Raw genomic sequence first — 25,632 nt, forward strand, 5'->3', positions numbered from 1 at the left:
ACAATCACCACTGAAAAGGTTTTCTTGCCTCTTCCCCAGTGCAAGCCTCATCATGTCCTTTATGCACATTGGCTGCCTTACTCACCAGCCATGCCTTCCTATGTTATACTTCTGAAGGGATTAGTTATAAATGGCTCTTTAGGTGAAAACTCAAAAATTGTGAAAGAAATGGGACCACCTTTAAGCTGACTTCCCAATTCAAAAGCTTCTTCTCATTTATGATGGAGCAGCAAGTCCAGCTTCTGCCCCCTTCCACCCGAGACCAAGGAGAGCAGGAGGACACAAGGCAATGCCTATCCAGGCACGTCTCTAAGCAGATGGGCCAGAGCTCTGTCTCAGCACAGGATCAGGCATTACAAATCTGTAACCAAGCTTTGCATTCATAATGCATTAAGACAACTAGTGGTGGATTTACAGCTCCACCAAAACCAGATGAACAGTCTTTCTCACAGTTCTTTAAAAACTGAAAAGACCAACTCCATACAAAATATTTTAAAGCAACAAGCCCCTGGGAGGAAGAAAGGGAAAGAAAATATTTGCAATCCAGAAGCAGACTCTGGAGTGAAACTGCCAGGGGCAGCGGCCACTCTATTTGTCACCAAAGGCAAGTGACCGCATTGGAAAAAGCAGGTTCTCCCTCCTCAGCCCAGATCCAGCGAAACCGCCTGCTCAAGTGCTGGGCTCAAGTTCCAAACAAGCTGGAGATACACACATGTGGATGAAGCTTTACTTGGGGTTGGACAGCAAGAACAGATTCACAGCCTCACTATTTTCCTCAAGCTGATAGGAGCATGGTGGCTCCTCAGTTTGTTTTCAGGGATGCAAAACAGCCCATGGGCAAGACTATTTCAGAATCTGAGGAATCTGCAGTGTACTACAAGGCTGTGACATTCACAGCCTGCCCTAGCAAACACATAGCATGACAAGGCCATTAACTAATGGAAGAAGAAAAGCTCTAAACAAAAGCTCAGCAGACAGTGAGGGCTCTGGCAGCAGTCCGGCCTTGGCTCTAGCACAGTTACACAGGCTGATCAAGGCAGGAAGGCATCGTAACATACATTTTAGCAGGACTAGAAGTAACCTGTTGACTTAAAGCAGAAATGTAGTTCCCAAATAAAAGGTTAAGAAAAATCTCCACTGCTGCCACATCCACAAGATCTCCACAAGTAGTGGTCACATCCTGTGACAAAGGCGGAGGGGTGATGTCGTGCCCACTGCTGGAGTCTCAACATCTGCTGGAGGACGACTGCTTTTCAGATGGCATCATTGCCGTGTGCAAGCTGCCAGAGGCATACCCCTGCAAGGGACAGACACGTGAACTTGGCCTCGTTCGCAGGCAGGTGCTCACTTGCTCCTACAACTTTCACTATCAAAGAGAGCTTCAAGGTGCCGCAGGCACTTATTGCACACGTGACTCCTCCTGGCAAAGGCTGCAGAGATTCCTGCTGGAAGCATCCGCAGGCTCATTACTACATGAGAAGGAAGCTTGTGAGCTGCCAATTTCTAGTGAAACCTTTGCCCTCACTTGGCTGCTTTACCACCATGTGCCAGATGTTCAGGGAAGTGAGCCCTAGCAAGCAAGAGAGCTCCTTCTGATTCACTAATGATGGGCAAAAAACCACCCTGGAATCAGCCTCAGCGCCAGGCTGTGATGGCTGGTTTGCATAACTGGTGCTTGTAAATTCCTCTGTTTCAGGAAGCATCTACTCTCCATGAAATAGAGAAACCTTCAGTTTTGACCATTATTTTAACAGAGAAGAGCAGTATATGGCCAAACCTCCCTCCCCCTGTAATTCCTCTGGTACTTTGGGTATTCAGGAAGAGCTTCTGTCACTGAGAGACCCGGGGTGGTGCAGGATGGGAAGCAGGCAGGGTGGGATCACAATACATATGGCTAATGTCTCATGGCAAAAAGAACAGTCCAGGAGAGAGCGTAACTGTTCTGACTGACTGTCCATGAGTAATCCACCTCTGGGGATGCGCTAGCAGCAGCCGTTTCATCAGAGGAGGGGTGCCTGGGAAGTTGCAGCAGGCTCTTGCAGCAATGACGGCAAGTCAGCACTGCCAGACCAGTCACCACAGATGCACGAACAGCTCACATCTGTGACCCTTCTGCAATAATCGTGGGTTCATGCGACTGCAGGCTCTGGGGCTCCAACCGACTTCCTTTTCACTCGTACATTGATATATTAGGTCAGCATGGTGCAATACTCCCCTCTGCTAACCATGCCGCCTTTCTCCATCCCACACGCGTTTTCTCCCATTTGCTTGCAAAAAGTGCAATTATTTTCTCCTTCAGTTTATACTAATGCTTGTCAAATGACTGAAATCAGATTACCAGGGTTTTAGCCACTCAGATTCACCCACCTTCCCCCTCCTTAAAGACAGGTCTATACTCTCCAGTGATACAGTACTGCCCTAACTTGCTACAAGACTTAAAATTTTGAGTGCCAGCTCACCCAGAACTCTGTGATGGAGACTACCTTTGTTTTGCTGCTGATGTTGAATATTTAGCCAAACCTGTCCTTTTTCTAGATTAATCTTTTCTCTCAAGTTTTTATTTGCTTCCAGATATTTTTGGTTTAGTGTGAAATAAAAAGCAGCTGAGCTTTTACTTTTTGTTTGGTCCATATTCCACTGCTCCTCTTTCTGGATATAGTGCCTCCCAGGGCACCAAGGCATGACGCAGATCTCTGGAAGGCTGTTGCACCAGACCGTATGTAACACATCAAATCCTCTGCCTCACTGTCCTGCTGCTGCTTCTGCATCACACTGATTCTTTTTCCTTATAACATCTCCTGAAAATCCTCCTCTCTACAAAGCATTTATCCCTTCCTCAATATGCAAGTGCTGCCAAAAGACTAACATAACACAGAGCAAATCCCTTTCAGGTGCAGGGAGAATAAGCTTATCTGACCACTTACCCCAGCAATAAATAGCCATTCACCTTTCATTTACTCTTTCTCAGATAAACTCCCTTTGATTTCACATACTCGAGAGAGGAATAAACAAGGATGCTAGTACCTGGCCCAGAATCTCTGGTGAAGCAGGTCCAAGCAGCTCCAGGTCTGGTGTCTGAAGGAATTCAGAAAGTCTCATACCCCACCTGTGAGTGTACCATGGACACATGCAATTGCCATCAATGTTCAGGGGCAAAGGAAACATCAGAGGGCAGAGTTCGGCCCATTTTTTTGAGGAATGTGTCCACTTCCACAGCAGTCGTGTTCTTTAGCAGGATGCTTCCATTTCCCTTATCTCTGTCCTGAGGTTAGACTGCTGACTGTAACCACTGGTTTGCAGCGGGGATGAAGTCTTGCAGAGGGACAGGCCTAATGTCAGATAAGGAATAAGCAACAGTGGCATACAGAGCTCCTAGGTCGAGCAAGGGCCTCTAGATGAATCCAGGAAAGGAAGAAACTCCCTTTTCTCTGGAAAATCAGCTGAGAGAGCGCCAGAAACTCTCCGCAGAGAGCACTGGGCAGGCATTTGTCATTTTGAACTTACCACACACTGATAAAAATACTAACACTCACTACCAGAACAAACAGACGCCTACGTCTTATTCCCATAGCACTGTTAGTTCTCCATCGGGTCATTTCTTCTAACTAAGAGACAGCACTTTATGCATTGGTTTCCACTAGAAAAAGCAGCTGTGCTAGCCACCTGCTTGCAGCTAAAGCCAGTGACAGCAAGATCTCAGCCTCAAATAGAGAGAGATCAGACTAGAGAGGACAAGACAGATGTTTTCCAGTCACCTGGACTGCATCCTAAAGTATTCAATGAACTGGCTCAGCAGCCTCAAAGTAGCAGTGATTCCCTTTAGGAACTTGTGTAGAACAGGTAGAGTGTCAAAGGATTGAAAAATGGACAAAAGAAGTGCCTAGCCTTAAGAAGGCAAAAAAAGGGAAGAGAGTTGATTTATGATTTCGATTCTCGGAATAGCAAGATAAATTATTTGTAAGCACCTGAAAAAAATAACAAGGACTGAGTAGCAACCCAGGTGGATTTGTCAAGAGCAAATCATTGTCAAAAAAACCCCACAGTATTTCTTTATACAGGAAAAAAAGTATCATAAGGGAGAAGCAAGACATGAACTGGAATTCAGTAAGGCTTCTGACATATCACTTTCACAAACATGCCAAAAAATGTTATTAATGATACTACTGTGATACAAGTTCGGAAGTGGCCAAAAAACTCTCCAGGAGGAGTTCTCAGTGGGCTCACTGTAGAAATGGAAGGATGTTATTACGTTGGGGTCTGCCTAGGAACCAACTTTGTTTAGTGTTTTCATTATCAACCTGGATGATGGAGTAAAAAGTATGTTTATTAAATTGCAGAGGACATGAATCTGGAAAGAATGGCAGGTATGCTGGAAAGCTCTGCCAAAGGAACTTGGCAAATTGGACAAGTGTTCTGGAAGAAGGAATCGGTAGGGACAAGTGCACAGTGCTGCTCTTTGGCAGGAAAAGCCAACAGCACAAGCACAGGGTGCGGAGCTGGGGAGGTAGCTGCTCTTCAGTTCTTCCTGAGACCCGGAGCCTCGAGGAACTGGACACTCACCTTCAGTCCCATGCCATTGTGGAAATGGCAGTCAAAATAGCAGATGTATAAAGAATCATAGAATTGTTTAGGTTGGAAAAGACCTTTACTTAAATGCAGGAGGACACATAGAGGAACTCTCTTCAGACCAAAATGTGGCAAATATGACTGATATCATGTCTGCCCACTGTTTCTGATTAGGTGACCTTCACAATGCCAGCTGGCAGCGTTCTTACCACTTTCTCCTTGTAAACAATGTATTTCAGCCACTTGAAATCCTGCCATTTGAATCCCGCCAGAACAAACAGGGAATCCTTCTCATACTGCTCCATTTTCTGGATTGCACCTTCAGGATATGTGATCCGGAGAGTTGTCTTGCCACCCACATCTTTTTCAAAGCCCTTCACTGGAGCCGAGTTCAGCCTGCAGGGCAACCAGAGAAGACGCTGTCATGGATTCCCGCTTACACTCATGCATGTTGATGATACAGCAATTGCTGCTGCGCAAGAGCTCCCTGTATGCAGCTGTTACAGCAGCAAAAGTTAACTCTTGCAGTTCTTCATCACAATCATTTATGAAGCTTTATACCAAGTGACAACAGTTTAATTAGAAGGTATTATTTCATTGAATGTAATGCAAACCACTTCTGCACATCCACTCTTGTGATTTAAATTGGGTTGGAAGTTTTGGAAAAGGAAACTGAAAAATATTGTCCTTGCAAATTTGGAGTTACAAACAAAGCATTACTATTTTAACATCCCATTGCTCCTGGGATATCTTACTTGGATTCTGCAAGACTGTGCTGAAAGAGAGGATGCAGCTCCATGGCAGTTTAAGCGAACTGAAACTGGTCTCATGCTCCAAACCGAGTCCAGAGCTTACAATGCTCATCTTACCTGCAGTGAGATTGTTTACGGAACTAAGCCAGCTAATAATTTTCAAGAAAACCAAAGGAACGATCTCCATCTAGTTTAATTCCCCAAACTGGCCCATCCAGAAGGTGAGCTGCCCTGCAATGCCATCGCAAAGGAAGAGGCTGGGCTGCACGGCTGGGGTAAGGCTCAGCAGCACTGCGGTCTCACTGACTCAGAGGAGTTTCCACTGTGGAAGTGCATCCCACTCTGAAAACACCCAAGCAGACACACAGCTTTGCTCTTGGGCACACTGATTTATACGGGAATGCTATCTGTTTAGCTGTGCTTTTGTTAAAACGCCCCTCAGGGACAAAGTTTTTTCCCTTCAAAAAACAAACTGCTCTGGCATCAACAGCAATGATGACTTTCATGACATTAAAGTTATTCAGAACTTCTATTCAAAACTAGAAACCCAAAGCTGAGGGAATTTCAAGTAACTTGGAATACAAATCTTGCTGACATCAAATAGCAGCCCCTGATGGAACAGCATTGCCTGCTTGAATTATTGCAGCCTTCTTGACTTGGGGTAGTTCAATATACTGGAAAGTGCTTATGGACTGCAAATTTTGCCGTGTAGGAATGTTAATGAGGATCTGGATTTGTCTTTTTCAACCCGGGTAAGCATTTTAGGTGGGAAACCTTTTAGTAGAAGAAAATGCCTGTATACAAATCAGAATTAAGGGGAATAAATTCTTATGCATTTTTAGTAAAAATACTATATCATTAGGAATAAAATATTAAAGGGAAAACAACTTAAGAATGGCACCACTACAATTTATACAGGAGATGAAGCCTCTTTTTGTGGTTTATAAACCCTTGCTTTGTCCCCTGACTTTGAGGTATCTAGACCTGTCTGCCTGCAAAACCAGTGCTCCCAGCCAGCCTGATCCCTTGCTTTTTCCTCTGTTGCTGACAGCACATTCACATATCACTCACTTTTGCTATGGACGTTATTTAAACTTCAAGGTGGTGTGTGTCTCTTTGGGGTAGATGAGCCTACATAATGTAAAAGCATGTGGCCCTAAAGGTAACAGAGATAAATACAATGAAGTACTAGGTAAAGAAAGCTAGTTATACATATTTTCAGCTGTCTTCTTGAAGATGAAGGAAAGGTTAGTGTCTGCAGTCATTTCAAATGTCAATGTGTAGCTCTTTGGCAGGGTTTCCCCCCCCAGCTGCTGGGTTCACTGTTTTGCTGCTTACCATGTTAAAGATCCCAAAACTTGGGATCCCTACTTTGCATCTAGACGTGAAACAAAACCAAACCATTTCCCTAAATAAAATGAACTCAGGTCTCCAGCAAAGGGCCAGAATGTGAGTTGCTGACGGAGTCGTAGTGATGGAGTCCTGCTAACGAGCCAGCCCTGTCAGCCCCACGGTCAGTGCCCCAGGGGCAGCGCAGGCAATGGAGCAGGAAAAGTTCTGGCAGCCACAGCCTGTGTTCACGAAGGTGCCTGCTACACAGTTTGAACCCTTTCTCAGGCAGGACGTGCTGGTGGTTATAAACACAGCTAAATCTTAGAAAACCTCAGTTAGGATGCCAGGCCTCCTCGTACTGCCCATGGACAGGCAGTTTTCTCCATAAAAGGTTTCAGAGTGTTTTTCTGTCTCTGTATCCACTGACAACAAAGGGAGCTTAGAGACACTAACTCCTAACCTAGGCACCACGAAGACCCTCCCAAATATCACTAAAGTATCATAATCAGGTGAATCCCTATCTCATTCTAACCAGGAATTTCTGACACATACTTGTTTTTCCTCTGTCTGCAATCTATTCTAAGGAGGCATTTCAGAGCACTGATGACTGACTGCTGCAAGAAGCTCCTGCCAGGTAAACAGTGTGACAGCTGGGAATAACGTCTGCACTGAAATCTGATAATATCCAGTTAAAAAAAACCCCAGTAACTAACTCACTCCAAGCTGTTTTAGAACTGCCAAAGCTGATCTGACTCCCTTCACCACAAGATCAAAATTTCTTGCTTCAATTAGCGATCCTCACACGATAACACACGATGCATCAAAAAACTCCACATACTGCTGGATCACTCCTTTGTTCACAAATGTACCACATTTTTTCCCCTTAAAATTCACCTCCTAGGTCCCAAATCTGATCCTTCAAAGGAGTTTTGCAACCCATGAAAAAGGATGCTATACACAAGGGACTTCCCCAGGAGTAAAGGAGGCAGTTGGGTACATTTAAGAAGTCTGTTCTCACTTCCTCAGTCCCACACCCAAGCACCTGGCTTCATTTAACCTTTATAGTTGACTTTTCTCTCCTTTATCCATCCCACAAACAGCACAGGTGCTCAGCTGCCCTCTTATCCTCTCAGCTTGCAAACTGACTTAGATTTACTGATGTGGAGAAAAAAGGTTGAACTTTTCATTTGGAAATTAAATAGTGGACTTTCTGATGTAAATCTTAGTGGGTGGCTTAGTCCAGATGGATTGAAACTGTTCTTTTGCTACTTTTTGAACAGTCTGAGCCCAAGAAGAGGCTGTAACTGAATTTTAATTCGGCTCAAATAACTGCAAATCACCAAACTATGACGAGCAGTAAGAGCTCTTCACTAGCAACTGATATTGGGACGAACTAGGAGAAGGGCTGTAAAAGTTTAATCCTGTTCCCAACAGTCATCCCTGTGTCCAGAGCACTGTCAGGGAAGCAGGGAACCTTCACAGGCACAAAGGACTGAAAGGGATCATCTTGTTCTTTTTGTCCAGAGTCAAAGGGTATTTATTACCCTATGTATATTCTCTTCTTTCCTCATGTGCCCATTACTAGCGCATGGGAGAGAAAGGAGACCATGCTAAATGATATGTCCTCTATGCCTTAAATTCTTTTACTAATCCTTTTCTTTCTTCCACCTTAGCTAAGAATTTGTTATTTGCCACCATGTCTCACGGTTGACTAAAGTTCAGAGAGATTATATCAGTTATATTCCCTTTAATATGAAATCAGTTATCTTACTAAGAAAAAAAAATACCAGCTTAGAGTATGTTAAACCAGCTTTTATAAAGTTACACTGTGGTTTAGCCCACTTTTCCTACTTACCTTCATAATATTTTGTTACTCATGATTCAGAACCTTCTATAAAGCTCTGCATTTTTTTCAAGTCAGACTAATGGGTCTGTAGCTCCCTAGAGCACATCCCCCCTCCCTCCTACACATACACTCTCTCTCACTCTCCATTAGTACAGGTATTATGTTTGTTAATCTCCAGTCACCCAGAACACCTCCCTGACTTGACAGATTTATTCCTAAGAGTCATGACCTGTGATTTCACATATCAGCACGTTTTTCAAGCATTCTGAGATGGCGATGATCCAGGTCCTCAGTGAAAGCAAGAAGTCCTGACTTTGACTGTGGTCGTTTCCACTCCTACGCCACTCTGCTGCTGCTCCCTTATTCAACACCATCATCCGCAGTGAAACAGAGGCAAAGTATGCACAGCTTCCAGGGCGCACCTACAGGTGTTTAATCATTACTGGGTCCTCGCTCATGAAGGCTTACTGCTTCCTAAGACCCTATGCTGCACCGTTCTTAGTTCCCCCCATCCTACCTGTGAAGCGTGGGTCCTTGGGAATGCTATACACGTATGACCAATAATACTTCCCTGAGCTACCTAGGGGAGGTATTTGGGAGCAGACCTAACAGTATATTTTACTGTGTCACCACCTAAGGGCATCACAAAAGAAGCAGCTTTTAGAAAGGAGGTATGAAGAGAAGGTTCAAGTGGGATCATAGGAGAGAGCACATTCCTGAACAGATGTGGAAAATAGAATGCTTGAGGAGTGCCTTTACCCTTCCATGTGATCACCATTTATAACACTTATATGCTCTTTTTTTTCCCCCCTCCATATTAGTTAATACTCCCATGCTAACAGATATTGTCACTAGTGTAGGTTTAACCTTTGCCTGCATAGCATGCATGTGAACTGATACAGAAACTGAATATGTGACAAGAAAACTGTGATGGCAAAGACTCACCTGACAACAACATCATAGTCATCAATTTTTAACCCCAATGACTTATTTGCAAGTACTCCACCATTTCCCACAATAATACATCGCCGGCAGCTCAGACTGTGGAAGAAACAGAAGAAAAAGGTCATTTTTGTAACATAACTTCAAACACACCTTTACTTTGCACCTGAGAACTACAGGAGACCTTTTGGAATATTACGAATTAAGGGGAGGACAAAGATACACTTGATCCCCAGCTCATCCCATCATGCCCAGGCATTATACGTGATAAACTGTTTTCAACACCTCACACCATGTGTGGCCTAATGAGATGAGCTGTCAGGACAAGCAGCTCCTCTCCCCCCACACCCCTGGTATGATGGGCTTGAATCAAACCCATCTGTTTACTTAAACCTTCTCATTATTCATTTAGCACTGAAATAACAATAAACTAAAGGCTTAGTGAGGAAGTCCTCTCTCCAAGCAATTTTCTGAGTGCAGGCAGATCTTGCCAGGTTATCTGGGGTGTGCTCACCTAGCTGAGTGGAAAATTGCTGCAGTTATCATGAGACTTCAAGAGACAGAAAAACGTTACATTGACAGAAGAAGGATCCCCCCCGCCATCCAGTAGGAAACATATATGGAGACACAATGGGTGAGGAAGGGGAAGGAAAATAACCTTAATTAACAAAGAAACAGGAAAGAAGGAAGAGAACAGTTTCTCGTGGAACTGCGAGTCACGAGAACTCTCTGCAGCAGATGTTAAAAAGTGATTTCGTTTTGAAGACAGAAAGAAGACTTCTTTCCAGCCATCTAATCCCAAACGCAGCTGGCTCTTCTGGCAATGTGCCTCTGTCTCTGGTAGTTCACTGAAGGAATACGTGTCTGCAGAGCCTTTTTCGGAAAGGGTCCAAGGCAATCAGTTGTTCGGAGCAGATCTCTGGGCTAGGCGGCCTTCCTAGTCCCAGGCACATTCGACTGGTCTCTTCTAGGCTGTCCTTGCTGTGATCAGTCTAAAGAGCCAGCGTGAATAAAGCTCTACTTATGTGGGGTCCGCCTTTGCAGAGCGGGGCTGGAGCGCACTTAAAGACTCAGCTAAACCACTGAGGGTTACCCCGCTGACAGAGCCATTAGCTGGAGATACGCACAGAATTAACAGCACCAAGAAACGCTCAGGAACAGCTTCCCCAGCCCAGACAAAGTTTCACTGCAGATCCCAGCCTTTCCAAAAGAAAAAACCTCCTCAGGAAGATGGACATGTTAGCCCAGTACTCATGTCCCTAAGGACCAAAGAAATGTGGATGTTTCTGATAATCAAATCACAATAGAGAAAGAGCGTTATAGACAACAGCACAGAAAAAAAAATACAGTTCTGGCGACAAGGAGAAAGCAGAGGCAAGATCTGGTTCAGGCAGTATATCGTCAAGGAGGGAAGGGAAAGAGTCAGCCTCAAGTACACCCAACCAAATGACAAAGATGGTAACAGCTTTGTTGAAACCTTTAAGGAAAAGGTGCTGCAGGAGGGGAAAAAAGACATAGTTCAGTTCTGGCCAAGTGAAATTTCAGGTGAAAATACACTCTTTTGATGATTACGATAAGAAAGTTTGACCTTCTAAACAACAGACTGCCGGGTGAAATACTGTAATTTCTCTACCCAGTTGACCCTGCTCCATGACTTTTCTTAATTTTATGTTTTGAAGAATACCATGCTGAAATCCAAAGGCTGCAAGCCACAGATACTCCCCTCTATCCCTTTCCCACTTACTCTTTGGATGCTATCTCTTACCAATTTTGAATACAGATGTATTTGTTTCATTCTCAAACAACTTAATGCATTCTTCCCTTTTCTGCTAAATTAAAGCACCATCTACTGTCAGCAGTCCCTTCCACATCTGCATGCGATCCACTTACTGACAAACCACTGTGTGTAAACATCTGCTTCTACGTGGATAATCAGTCATGGGTCAGACTGGTGAGCATGAGCTGCTACACACGAGATAAAAGAACCAGTTCCGCTAGCCAAAGCTGTTCCAAGCAGCCTCTCTCTTCATGGCCCTGTTCCCACACAGTACTTGTAGACTGATCAAAGCCCATTCTTAATTTTCTCTTGACCATACAAACCTGAGCAAGCTCATCACATCTCTTATGGTATGGCAGCACTCCTAGATCTTGAGTCACATCTGCAGTACCTCTCTGAACTGTTTTCAACTTCTCCCCAAATCTCCAAATCACTGACTCTGGAAGACCAGCATGCGGAGCTAATGCAGCTCAAAGCACGGTCCCTTTTACACAGAGATTTTATGTACATCATTCCAATGCTCTTTTTATAGCCATTCGTTTGCAGAATATAACCCTCATCTTGTAAGCACGATCTATTGTCACCTCTGAGACGCCCAACTTTTGATTTGGCTCCAGTAAAGGACTGCTCAGAAAAGGGCCCTACGAAAAGGCCTAGGTTGACCCAGTCCTCCTACTCCATACTTCTGCAGTCTTTGGCTCTAGCAAATTTTCCTAGTGTAATTTTACATTTCCTACAGATCGGTCTTAACCGCTGTGACCACCTGCCAGCAGGATTACACTAGAAGTGTCACTAAAGGATTAATTCTTAACCCTGACAAGTAACTTTTTAAAGCTGTGTGACATATCCCATTCCTAAAAAGGATATGTCTACAACGGTGTTGTGTAGAATCTGAATATAATGGACTGAGACAAATAACTAATGCCTATCTTAAAAAGGTTACCTTTATCAATCAAGCTTCTAGTTCATCTAAAAAAACCCACCTCCATCCACATGAAAAGATTTCATTTCCACAAAATCCAAGATAACTGACATCAATTACGCTGCCATCCTACTCTGTTCCAGACCTAACTTTCCAAGATTTTTCCTGCAAAACCGAGCTAATCAACTTACAGCCACCTTTTTGTCATCTGCCATACTTCTCCAGGAATGGCACAAAATTTGCTGTTCTATCCAACATTCCAAGAAAGGTTAAAAAGCAAACAGTAATAACAAAAAGAACTCTCTGTTTAACTCTTTAAATACTTTTCAGTGCTTACTGATTTAAAAAGACATCTGATTGTCATTTAACACCCTCACAATTACTAATAAAAATACAGAAAGTATTTCACTGTTGCTGTAAAATGGGACATCATTCTACCTTTACCCAAATAAATGAAACAAATACTTAACTGAATGGTTCTGCCTTTACTCATCATAATTGACAGGTTAATCACCTTTGCCCAGCTTCATGTGTGAACCACTCTTATACCCTGGTGGTCTTGACATATTTAAATGCATCCTCCTTTTTCCTTAGGTCCGCAGATAAGATTTTTCATTAGCATCTCTTTGACACTAAGGTCTAATCTTTGATGTTTTAGCAGCTTTTTCTTAAATTTATTTCAGAAGTCCTCTGCCCACTCTCATCGCAAAGCTGGAAGTTTCTGTTGCACACTCAGAAGGCAGTACTCAGGTGCAGACTGCTTTCTTCAGGTGCACATGATGAAGATGTGGTGAGTCTTGGACTTTGCCTGCATTCTGCACATCAGGCGTGTACATCAAGTCTGGGCAGCCAGGACTGTTTTGATCAAGACAGGCAGAAAGGTGAGCTGGCTTGGTCTCACCAGGTTTGGCAATCACACTGTGGGACAGCGAGAAGACTGCAGGGTCGCCCTGATGGCACTGTGAAAGGGAAGCATTCGGCAGAGATGTCAGGCACCTGACCTCACATCCCAACCAGAAGTTTGGACACTTGGCACCAGCGTAGCTGGGCTCCTTCACAGCCAGCACTGACTGACGGTGCCCGAGCATGGGAAACCTCCAAAGTCACTCCTGGCTCCAGGCAAGTTTCTGGCTGAAGAAACACACCGTGCAAGCAGCATCAATTACAGCTCAATTGTTTCTCCACAAAGAAGTGTGCAAACACCTTTTTGTTTGTTTACATAGTATGTCAAAGCTGTATTTCTTTTCCAGAAGAGCTCAAGGACTGAACACATCAGACACAGTCCAGGTTCCAGTTTGCTACCAGGGTGGTATGAAGGAGGGTCATGGACTTTCTGCACCAGATAGACTTTCCCTAAAGCCCAAAGATGGGAGCTGCAGCCAGGTGTACAACCTCTTGACACAGATGCTCAGAGGCTGAGTTCATCTACACCAAAACTGGGATTCACAAGGATCTTCTTGAACAATATAGCACTGTAAACACACGTATGCCTTGTAGCAATTGCTACTTCCTCTTCCTTTCTTATCAAAGTGCTTTAGGGATTTGCCAGGGGAGAAAAAACACAAAGCCTTCCTTTATGCGACTTTGGAACTAAAGGCTTTGAGGAAAGATATAACAGAATAATTAAAAAATACATCTTTAGGGTAACTGGTGCTTAGGGAGGCTTAGCGTATTCTGGTTTGATCTGGCTGCTGCTTCTTAAACTGGTGCTATCAACCTGAGCCACAGGGACACACATATCTCCTTTCCTGCTCTATCAAATTCCTTCTTCACTTGTTAGTTTATATACTGCTTTAGTAAAGACTGTGTTAGTTATAAGCTCAAACTCTCAGTTTTCCTTCATTACCACCTAGAGGCAATACAAAAGGGTCAGTCAGGTTTTTATATTTATGTCTATTCATAGGAAATTTACAGGTCTTCACTGCAGAGATTTAACCCAAAAATCCATTGAAGTCCAGCCAGCAGAAGAGCCATGGAACTAGAAACCAAGCCCTGACTGATTTGCAGAATGAGGGGCAGGCCACTGGAGGAGCCACTAAAGCAAGCAGTGAAAATGTCAGTGATATAAATGAGCCTAGAAAAGCCAACAAAGGGCAAGAGAACTCTGAAGTGTCAAAAGATGAGGCCCACCGACATCTGCGTTAGGGAGAAAGACATGCCAGCTTTGAAGGAAGAGGACACTGATTCTAGAGAAAGTCCCCTGGATCTCCAATCTTTTCCAGAAAAGCTCAGAGCTGAGTTGCAGCTACCCTCATTGTAGCTTTACCTACCTCCTGCCCTGGAACAGAAGCAGGTTAGTATAAGCAGTTCAACACAAAAGTGCCATAATAAGGAGTCATGAAGAAAACTAAGAAAACACAGCATCACTTACACTATGTTATAGGTGTGAACTATAGCATTTTTTCACATGCCCTCCAGCTGCTGCTAGTTATTAACACAACTCTACTCACAATGGAGGGATTAGTTGGAGTGAGTTGGCAAAGCTGCTTTGGGATGATGAAAGGTGTACGCATATCCGGAAGGATCGAGTTTGCCTCATTTCAGCACCACATCGGTACATTGTGGCAGGAAAGGTGCATCAGGATGCCCTTTTGGCAGGGGGATAATCAAACAAACAAGTTCATTTCCAGGGTTTATGGGAGGCAAGTGAAGGTAACATCTCAAGGGATCGCTTTGTGAAGGAGGACAGAAATGGAGAACCATGGGTGGGGACAAGACCAAAGGCTTGATGTAGATCCCCCACCATACAACTCTAATTCCCTCTTTCCTTCCTGTGTTCTCACGCACTGCTCTGACCTCACTTCTCCCACCCTTCCCCTGGGAAAGCTGCATTCAGCGTGTGGTTACTTGCTTCAATAGGCTCCACAGTGCTCACCCTCCCCACCCATCCCCAGCCCTCTGCCTCTCGTGCTGCCGTTGCAGTGCTATGCCAACACAACTCTTCAGTGGGAGGGGAGCTCTGTAAATGAGGTCATTGGAATGACTCGGGTTAAGAGAAAAACTTTTAAACTGGAATCATTTCAGTGACCCACTTTGAGGTCCCTCTTCAAACAATACCAGCAGTACAAGAAGGTGGTAGTCTGAGAGCAGGCAGCAGCAGCAAATATAGCTTCTTAGATTGGCGTTGCCAACAGAGAAGATGTTGGTGTAACTCCATCCTGAAGAGAAGGTGAACCTGGAGCCTTTTCCCTACTGCTAGAATCAGCCCGCTAGACTCCTGAGAGCCTACAAGTGGAAGGGATCACAAGATCTCGTAAGTCTGACCCCTTGTACCTCACAGACTTCAGCTGTGTCTCTTATCTAACTCTTTCACATTAAGGCATTTTTTCAGCCCTTAATCATAGAGTGGTTTGTGTTGGAAGGGACCTTTAGAGGTACCTTAAGTCAAGCCCTCTCCAACTGCTCCAAGGTGGTGAGCAAAGGGGAGAGGTCTGGACTTTCACCTTGACCAGTGAGCAGAAAGAGAGTGAGCTGAACCTCAAGGCCCTGCGCCCAGCACACTGGAGCTGCCACAGAGACAACTGTTGGGCTCTGCTTCAAGCTTGACGAGAAAGTAGCTAACCTTCCCTCATCAGTCTGCTCCATCAGCTCTTCTGGAATCCAAAATGGCAGATACCCATTGCTGCCAGCACTGTAATTTGTTGACAAACACGGCTGAAGAACATTTCTGGAAGCATACCCAAGTCTTCATCTATGCCCTACTTGCCAAGCAGGTTTCCAAGAGCAGCGCTGCGGTAGCCTTAACACCTCCTACAGTACCCAAGCTCTCTCTCGTAATAACCCCTCTGTTGCAACTCCATCCACCTAATGCTTTAGGCTCTCAATTTGCAGCTTGCTATCCCAAGCCTTTCTTGTCCCTTTCTCCCACATCAGCTTCAATTTTTATCTTTCCTAAGACCTGCTCACTTGGAAGGGCTCTGGGAGGTATTTGACTGTGAGGCATATGTACTACACAACCAACATTCACTGCTTTGCATTTATCACAAAAATTCCCAAGAAAACGGTACTTCCCCAAGATATCTGTGTGTTTACAAGCATACACGCCACCAAACCTTGTTCCTGCAATACTACAGAAATACATTTCTAGCCTGTTCCTTAGGTCTCGTTCACACTTGAGATCTCAGGGACTTTGCATACGTTTCATGAAGGCATGATAGGTCTTTTCTATCTCTGCACCAAATCCATTATAAAGAATGTAAAATCAAAGTGAGCAGCTTATGCTAGCGTGGCTATGTTTCACAGCCTCCTGAGAAATGACTTTTAAAAAACCTGAAACATTCCACTCCTCAAAAAACAGGTGAGCAGCAAGGGTCACAATTACATTAACCTTCACTGCAAGAATCTTCCACCTGCCCTCTCTGTCATTAACACTAATTTCCCATGAGCAATCTTCTGAAAGCGTCTGTATGTGGATTTTTCAACAGACTAAAATCTTAACTCTCCAACCAGAGCTGAGATAAACCCCAGATGGGTGAGACTCACTTGTGTGCAAAATCTTGAAGAAGGTAATTTGTAAAATGATTTTGCCTTCTGGACATCATTTCTCAAATTAATCCAAACTCTGAAGGCTAACCCTAATCCAGCATTGCTGTAAGGCAAGGCAAACTTCAAAGCAACCTGAATTAGCACACAGACTGCAAAAAACTAAGAATAAACTTTCACATAGAGAGTAACTCCCAACTCTAACTACAGCAGGCAAGTTCTACAATCAACATGAGAGATGCGAAGACCTATGGAAAGGCTGGAAAAGTTTATGAACTCTGTAACGGAAAAGTGGGCAGAAGGGGAGCTGGGCCAGGAAATAAAACCAATGTATTCAGAAAGCAGGAACTGTGTTGTTAGCCCGGGTTCAAGGAAGTACCACTGCTTGGAAAGAAGTAGTACCAGGACTTTGAAAAGAGATCACGTCCCAATAAAAACCTGTGATAGCTTCTGAAAGAAACTACCTCTAATCTGGGAGGTGGCACTAAACCAAAACTGCAGGGCCAAAGGAAGGAATGACAGAAAAGCAAGAATAGGAAAGACTAAAGGACTATCATTGGCAAGCTGACTGGAAACATGCCAGTGAGTTTCAGAAGCAACCTCTACAACAGGCCTGAAGAATCAAAGGAGCTTCTTCTAAAGGCATCAATTGAAATACCACAGGACCCAGGAGACTGCTATCGCATCCTGGCACAGCCTTGGCCAACACAATCGCACATTCCTGCTTTAAGAGTGAGGTATTAGTGAAACATTGTTAAAACAAGCCAGTCCCTTCTTTCCCTCTAAGAGTTTCTTGTGATCCTGTTGCTTTGTCAGAAAGGCTGAAAAAGAATAATGTGGTTATTGAAAACCTGCTATTTACTTATTTGAAAAAGGGGCAAGCGGGTGTATTGTAACACCATATGAAACAACAGATTAGGATTAGATTAGTCGAAAGGTAAATGCTTTTTTCTACTCATGTTTGACTTAACAGAGGTCTCTAGAGTTTACAGATTTACTGGAAAGAGGACTCAGTTTCCAGCTCCTGATCTACCTCCAAAGCACAGCCAAATTTACTGGCAATAATTTCTGGCAAAAACATCTTGCAAAATTTATTTAGGACATGTGGAAAATAATCACTTCTAGTCCTTGTATTCTAAAAGGTCTCATCTTACCTGTCAAGAGCTGGAGTTAGACGGTAATCTTTGGTTGCTGACAGGATGGCTTTGATCAGATTATCTGGGGAGGAAGGAAGAAGACATTAGGAACAAGTTCTCACTTCTAATGGAAATAAAACCCAAAGTGATGTAAAGCATCTGAAGCAGTTACTTGGAAGAACTGAAATAAGGTTCACATTAGGAATAAACATTTTAACTTGCATGTTCCTATTTTCTCTGGACAATGACCTTCACACGCTGGCTGCAAAGACACGTTATGTGCCAAATTCTGATGCAGTGTGCAAATGCCTTGCACAGAGAGAATGACAGGGAACAAACACAGTACAGTTTAAGGCAGCGGTTTCATACCCACTTCCCTGAGACTGCAGTTTCACCAACACTTCAGACATGAAAAAGCCAGTATCACTGTCAATGCTTACTTTCAGACAAGCTTTTATGCAGCTGGATGCAGGAAGAGAACCAGGTTAAAACTGATGCTTTTTATTTTCCTGAGTTACTTTTAGTTTAGGTTCAGTTCCGTAGTCTGGCTTTCTTCATGGCAGAATCCATCATAGTTGCTTAAAGAAATGCCCATGGAACCACAACCTACACTGACACCCGGTGAATGCTGCAGCAATCAGATGGTATAAGTTATGCAAGCATAGATACACACATAAATTAAATATATTAAATTGTAGAAGCACAATGATTACACATAAATAATTCTATTGACTATGGAAATTTTTGAGTCTCCTTCCTTCTAGATTTTGTCCTTTGTCCCCAATTTTTCCACCTCTCTCCCATAAAGGCCCAAACTCCTTTACCATGACCTGTCCAGGGCCAAGAAGCAGCAATGCTTTGGCTAGTCTGGATTTACAAATGCACCAGTAACTTCAGGAAGGTCGTACTGGGTTCGGCAAAAAGTCCATCTGTCTCCAAATCCTGACTCTAACTGTGGCCTGAAATTCTCTTCTACCATTTAATTATTTTCAAATCAGGGATTTCATGTGTCAGGTATAGCTTCTATGTATCTGGCAACCTTCAGCGATTTCTCTTCCATGAGCTCAGAATCCTCCTGGATCCATATAGACTTTCAATCACTTCCTTTCCTGATTTTGAATATGGCTTCTCCGAGCTTCATTTATACAGGAAAAGATTGTGAACAATTAGTCCCCTTCCACTTTCCTTAGCAGATTGTAAATATCTATCATATCCTTCCCTTAAATATACCGGTCAACTAGTTCAAAAGTTCTTAGGAAACAATCAGTCAAAAGGAATAAGTAAGTCTCATTTCTTTACAGAAGATTAAAAATGACACAGGAACATTAAGAAGATTGACATTAAGTGATTGTTTACAGTGAACTTAAATAGTTTTCCTGATAGACACTACTTACTGCAATCAGCACAGTTAGGGGAGTCCCTTTCAAATAAAGAGTTCTGTTCTTATTTACTATATCCCTCCGCAGAAACTACAGGACAAGGGTGTGGGATTGAACACACAAGCTCGAGGCAGCTCATGTGCTAAACAGCTTTGAACCTGACAACAAGCTGGTGAGACGCGCATGGCAGATAAACAAAGGTGACAGACAGAAAACTCTGATGGCTAATTTTAGATTTGAGGAAGTTTTTGACACGGCATTACTGACAGCCCCTGCCAACCCTTACAAGCTGGGAACTGTGATTACTTTCAAGAAGATCATATTTTGGAGTGGGGTAAGGAAAGAGGCAATTTGTAGTGTAAAAGCAACTTACTTTGCTAACAAAATAGCGGTTTTGTTTAATTTTCCTTCATCTGAAGAATTTCTTTTGACGTATTGGCAGCAGGCTCCCTCTCCAACAGGAATGCTATTTCCCTAAGTCTGCTGCAACAGCAGTAGGTTGTTGTGACCTCTAATGGCATCATGCCACAGTCCTCTCCTTGGCCTGTCTCATACGTTGACTTTTACTGAACAGTATATATTACTGTGGTTGTTTTCCCACACTCTCAGAAAAGGGATCAAAGGATTGCATGTCAAGGGCTGCAACCTCCCATCTACCAAGCTTTTCTTATGCCAGGTTTGCTCTACCACCCACAAGTTAACACCCTGCACTACTTGGAGGCCATCCGTTATACTATATTAAAAAGCACATTAAAGGAATACAGTTGACTAATGCATTCAAATAATTCTGTTTTTTTCATCTTGCCAGCTAATTAGTAATGCCTTCATAGTGAATGCTCAGGAATGAAATACGACTACTTTAGGACTGGATATGGCAGCATTTGGGATGGGGATGCTCCCCTTTCCCATCATCCAGAGAGGAAACACAAACAAAACAAACAACAGTACAGGACATTCAGCACAGATTAAGAACAGCCAAATGGGAGATATCTCTTCAGCAGCCCCCACAGTCCAAGAAGACATGGCATGCAAGAGGTTTGGAAGTTGCACAAATCAGTGTTATCATTCAAAACTGCTGAATGAAGCTCAGTAAAAGACAACAGTACTTCACTGCCAAGTGTTGACTCGCAGCAGGAATGAAGGTGGCACAGATGCCCTCAGTGCCAGTGCATCTAGTCTAGCAGCCTCATCAGAAGCCAGGAGCAGGAGCCACAAGCACTAACAGGAAAAGCTAATGGCCTGGGCAGGGGAGAGGTACCAGATCTTTTTGATTGAGTTGGAAGTCTACTAGAAGAGGGACACTACACTGATGCTGAGGTGGGCGCTTGCATTTGGCACCTTGCTCACTGGCACCAGGATGGATGGACAAGCCCTCCTTCAGAAGGAGCTTCTTTATCTTCTTGGGTCAAGGCTTGAAGGATCAGCAGATGCTGCTGTGGCTGATCTGCAACCACAAGACAATGAAGATACCTACAAATAGGGAACCACTGGCAGGATCTATTTACCACAGCTGGGTCAAGGTGGAGGGTTACTTGAAATCACCACTGCAAAGACTACTACCACAGATAGCGACTGGCAGGACACAAAGCAGTGTACATCTCCAGACTATGACTAAAGAAAATCAGGCACCAGGAAAGCAGGTGCATTATGTAAAGTAATTGATGGGGCATGCTTTCTTCACGGTAAGTGAGAAACTGAAAGGGTGATGTGCATAGTCTGCCTTATATACCTATGTACTGAGTGATAATAATGGGTGCAAGTACATGTTACAAATGCTACAAATAAAAATTCCTTCCTGTTTCAAGTAACAGGATTTGTGCACAGCCACTGTCTGAATACTGATCTGTCAAGGACTGAAAGCAAGTTTTGCAAGGATAAAAGAAAGGCCAAGTCTTCAAGACCCGAGCCACTGAGACTGCACCAATGTATCCACAACATGATTGGTATCCCCATGATCTAGGCAATAACTGACACTTCTGTCTTCATGCAGTAGCTTCTGGGCAGATTCAAAAAAACTGTTCTATAGAACAGTGGCAGAAAGGCTACCAAACCAGTTTTGATGTCATACACATTGATGCTAAACTTCTAAACAACTTATACTAAACCATTACCTGATTTAGTAGCAAATCTGATCAGCGGCAGACCTGATATGCTGCACCTCAGCCACAGAACCCCTCCATTGGGATGGGACAGCCGTGGGAACAGCTTGCACCCAGGGCAGCGAGTTTCTCTGAGGCAGGCATATTCTTAAGGGAGAGGGATGGAGCTTGTAATTGGGACCTACTTGCATTGAACAAAGCAAAGAACAAAGAACAGAGCAACCCAAGATCAGTATTTCAGGGGAGCATATTTTGTTCCTGATAACTGTTGGTTTTTCTCCATTCATCCATCAATTTTATTTTCTGTTGTTTTTTTTTTAAAAGGCAACAGCTGCGTATGGCCCTTGCTTTAACATGAACCCATGCTTAAAAGAAAGACTCCTTTATTAGGGCAACAGCTATGCAAACAATTTGTTTTGATTTTTTTTTTCGCAGATGGTTTACCCAGGTTGTGAAGAAACCATGGCACGGATGCAGACGCAATGCTAGCCTAGGCACAACTTCTCTCTTGCCGAGCAAGATAGAAGAACGTAGTGGTGGGTGCGCTCTGCCTTGTATACCTGTGCACCAAGGAGGGGTCAGGAGGGGCCTGAGTATACATGTTCTGAGTACTACAAAGGAAAAAATCCTTCCTGTTACAAGCAACAGGTATGCGTGCACTCACCTCTTGCTTCCAGGGCCCAGGCACACAGCCAGCTCAAGTGTAACAGAATACATTAGCTCAGACACAACCCCATTCAAACAGGTCTCTAATTCTTTGAGGGCCACTTCCAGTCTGGAAAAGTTTCAGCTACTTTTGTTCAATGCAGAACCCCAGCAAATCAGCCCAGCAGACATGTCTCAGCACCATATGCCCAGAAACATGAACCATGGAGAGCACGCTGTGGAGGCCTGCAGGGCTACATAGAAGGTCAGCTCAGACCAAGCAGAACTTATTACCTGCCATTCACTGCTGGCACAGAGGCAGCTCCCACAGATCCAGCAGCTCTACATCATGTTTAACCCAGACAAGGAATGCTGGCAGCAGTGTACCATGGCTACCTTGTGCTCTCCATGGTTCCTTGGCTTCTTCCATGGCTACCTTATGCTCTCCATGCACTTCAGACATACTGAGCAGGCAGGAACAGCTCGGGCAACATCATGCACTTCTTCCCTGTCACTCTCCTCCCCCAACCAATATGGATAAAAGGTGAATTCATCTTTGAAAAGCATTTAATCTTTGGCCTCTTCCCAGCTGCCAAACAGGCAGCCCAGCAGGTGCTAATTAGCTGCATGTTTTGTGAAATACAGACTTCCCGCTGGAAACTGAATTCAAACACCAAACTCGTCTCATGCAGATCATCCAACAGCCATTCAGTGGCCACAGTTTTGATAACTGCTTGAAGGCTGAGTAAACCCAACAGCAATATCGCTTCCTGTGTACTGTTCCTCCTATTCATCCTCAGGAGATTCAAGGCAGGCATTGTCAATATTAAATCTTTCCTCCAGTCTGCAGTCAAACACTGATGTTTAAAAAAGGGCTAGAGATGTTAGCTGTCCTGGGAGTGGGTACACATATCTCAGCAGCAGCTCACTGGCAGCCCACTTTTTATTTGTGTTAGCTCCAATGGTTCAGGTCAGAAAGAGCAAATTGTAATGCAGTGGTTCTGCTTACCTGCAACCATCTGTACGGTAGGCATAAGAACATACTGTACATACATACGTTATATATAGGGAGGAATGTTTGTGCTGTTTAATTCTAGTTGAAGTATTAGGCAAGTGAACTTATTCCAACAGTGAAAATAAGTGGCTTTTATACAGCTCCTTCAGGTCAAAGGCTATAAGGTGATACACATACACGCATATGTAAACATACATGCCTATTCCTGAATTCACCCTCTCAGGTCCTCCACCTGTTCTCCTCCTTTCTGAAAGCAGTAAATGTCTTTATATTCTGAGAGAATCAAACATGTTCTTCACATGGGTCTGCTACCGTTCTTTAATGATAAATTAATGGAAACGAATACCAATATCCTGCATTTTCACTGTCACTTTCTCCTATTATTAAATAATGAACACATGACCAGGGCAAGCAATTTACTGCGGTTTTCTGCAGCCATAGTTTGTTTATTATATTTTTTTCTTGTCATGGAGAATTTAGATTATTGGGGAGAGCAGGAGATTATTTAACCCATTCATCTACCAACCACTATGCACACACTATTACTATACAAACAAAACAAGAAGCCTCTGCATACTTTCCTCCCATCTAGAGGAGGAGTTGACTACATTTATCTAGGAATCCTGAGTTATCATGACATATTCTATCAGCTTTGCCTTATAACATCAGAAGATTCAAAAGCAGCTCAGAGACTGATTGATTTCTCTGAATGTAAGTACATCTTGACTTCAGGTTGACCTTGAAATTTTCAGACATTTGGAAAAACTAAAAAGTAAATAGTTAGAAATTAGGCAGGCAGTGACCACACAGTGAGAACCAGCCTAAGTCTCAATTCTAGAGTTTTTCTGTTATTTATGTGGAGGAGTGGAAACCTTCACTGTAAATGTCAAAAACACTTAACGTTGTTTCTAATGCATAAGCTTCTCGCTTGTACCATTAAAAAAAAAGATGTGAGACCTTTCCACTCCACAGGGATTACTGCAGGCATCTCACAGGGTCTACCTTCTGCCTGCCTTGGAAGCAGGCAAATTGGGCTGTTCATGCACTCTCAAGTAGCCAAGAGAAGAGGCTGCAACTTTTCAAGTTGCTCATACCAGCCACCTTCCTCAAAAATCAGCAGGTCTATGTGCCCTTATTGCCAGCAGTAAGTATTCGAGTACCATGCATTAGGGTCAGGGAACAGTGTACTGCTGCAGTTCTTTGTCTTTGCCCTGCGAGCCGTGGTCAGTGCCCATCTCCACAGCTGGTCACCCAGCTGCCACACCTCTAGCCAGCACTTCTGCAGGGCACTGGGCATCAGCTTCAGCTTTTGGGAATTCATTGACTAGAGTGAGGTTGATAGACATCCCTGAAGCATGCCAGTCTCCTCTGCATACGGGTCCCTGTCCCACGGTAACAGAATGCCACATGTGTGTCAGCTTCGTGGGGAAGAGTAAGCTAAAGACTATCAAGGCTATGGATTAAACAAATCACAGTATTTAAGAACAAACTGTAAGCACAAACCACGTGCATACTTTTTTTTTTTGTTACACTACCTGAAAGTTCAGCTCTGTATAAAGTTCCTTCTTCAGCATTTTTTCCCTTAAGATCTTGCTCCATACAGGAGCTGAGGAGTGATCTTTTACAGAAGAATTTGCCACCCTGGTGCCCAGCATGAGGCCATGGACCCAAGTCCCACCACATATTCTGTCTTCCAGCTTTCTCCCAGAAACACCACGTCCAGCTGTAGACACACAACATTATTTGTATCTTAGTGAAGCTGGGAATCCAGTGAGTACAACAAATATCAAAATGAGTCTGAAATTCCCTGCACCACCACTTTTTATTATTGATCAGCTAACTTTATGAGGTCTGTGCAGGAGAAAGCAGCTACAAAGACTTCCAGAACTTAGAAGCAAATTGCAAACACATGAACTGGCTCTCAAAGACAGTTAACTACAAACTTCAGGAATCTGTCCCCAAATCACATCTTGTGTGTAAATACAAGAGAATGGTTTCTTGAGGTCATTAGCTGTACTAGATTTAGGTGGTTTACTTGAGATGCACCTTACTAACAACAGGACTTAAAACTGCCACTACTTCCAATATCCCAATACTTTCATTGATGATTTTTAATGGTATTAGGACAAGAGGCATATAATGTTGCATAGATACAAAACACAAAGCAAAAGAAAAAAAAGAAAGAATGAAGATGCATGGTACCTCCCTAACAATTCTAGGAAAACCTGGCATGCATTAAATGTAAGCTCCAGAAAGCCCTTAAGGCCTTTTTTAATAACAAGATATAAATAAAATACATAACATTTGGACTCTTCATTTACATCGTAGTTTTGGAGCCTTCAGGGATTTTTTTTTTTCCAAGCTTTTCTTCACAACCAAGAGTTTGTTTTTTCAGAATACAAGCTTAGTTCCCAACATAATCCCAAGGCTTGGGAAGTTGGGACATTAATTTAAAAAACAATTATGCCAAAAAGTGGGCAACACTTTGCAATAACCATGCATTAACTATTTTGATCCAAACTCAAGTTCGATGCACATGAAGCAATAAAGCCTGTAGAAACAGGCTAATTCACGCCAAATGAAAATGGTCCTTGAAAGATTCACAATGTGCTGTCCAAAGACAAGGAGGAAAATAAATACAGTTGTTATAGAGGGCTGTTCTTCCCTTTGTTCCTGCACTTTTGATGCCCCTTCACAGGTGGCCAGGCAATGTCTTCAGGGCCAAAAAACTCAGTAACG

The 25,632-nt window shown here is 43.5% G+C and overlaps 1 protein-coding gene across 9 annotated transcripts in view; it reads right to left on the reverse strand.

The window, feature by feature from the left end:
• ST3GAL3 (ST3 beta-galactoside alpha-2,3-sialyltransferase 3) overlaps positions 1-25,632 on the reverse strand; it is a 203,813-nt gene that overhangs the window by 42,314 nt on the left and 135,867 nt on the right. For all 9 annotated transcript variants that reach the window (XM_087733941.1, XM_087733939.1, XM_087733945.1 and 6 more), the window contains 3 exons: positions 17,774-17,837; positions 9,442-9,537; positions 4,776-4,962 (listed from right to left, as the gene is read on the reverse strand). In XM_087733941.1, the coding sequence (XP_087590067.1) occupies positions 4,776-4,962; positions 9,442-9,537; positions 17,774-17,837 (347 nt within the window). The remainder of the gene's footprint in view (positions 1-4,775; positions 4,963-9,441; positions 9,538-17,773; positions 17,838-25,632) is intronic.

This window comes from Nipponia nippon, unplaced genomic scaffold (genome assembly GCF_047370975.1).
Source record: "Nipponia nippon isolate SJK-2023a ecotype South Korea unplaced genomic scaffold, ASM4737097v1 scaffold_5, whole genome shotgun sequence".
Taxonomy (NCBI): Eukaryota; Metazoa; Chordata; class Aves; order Pelecaniformes; family Threskiornithidae; genus Nipponia; species Nipponia nippon.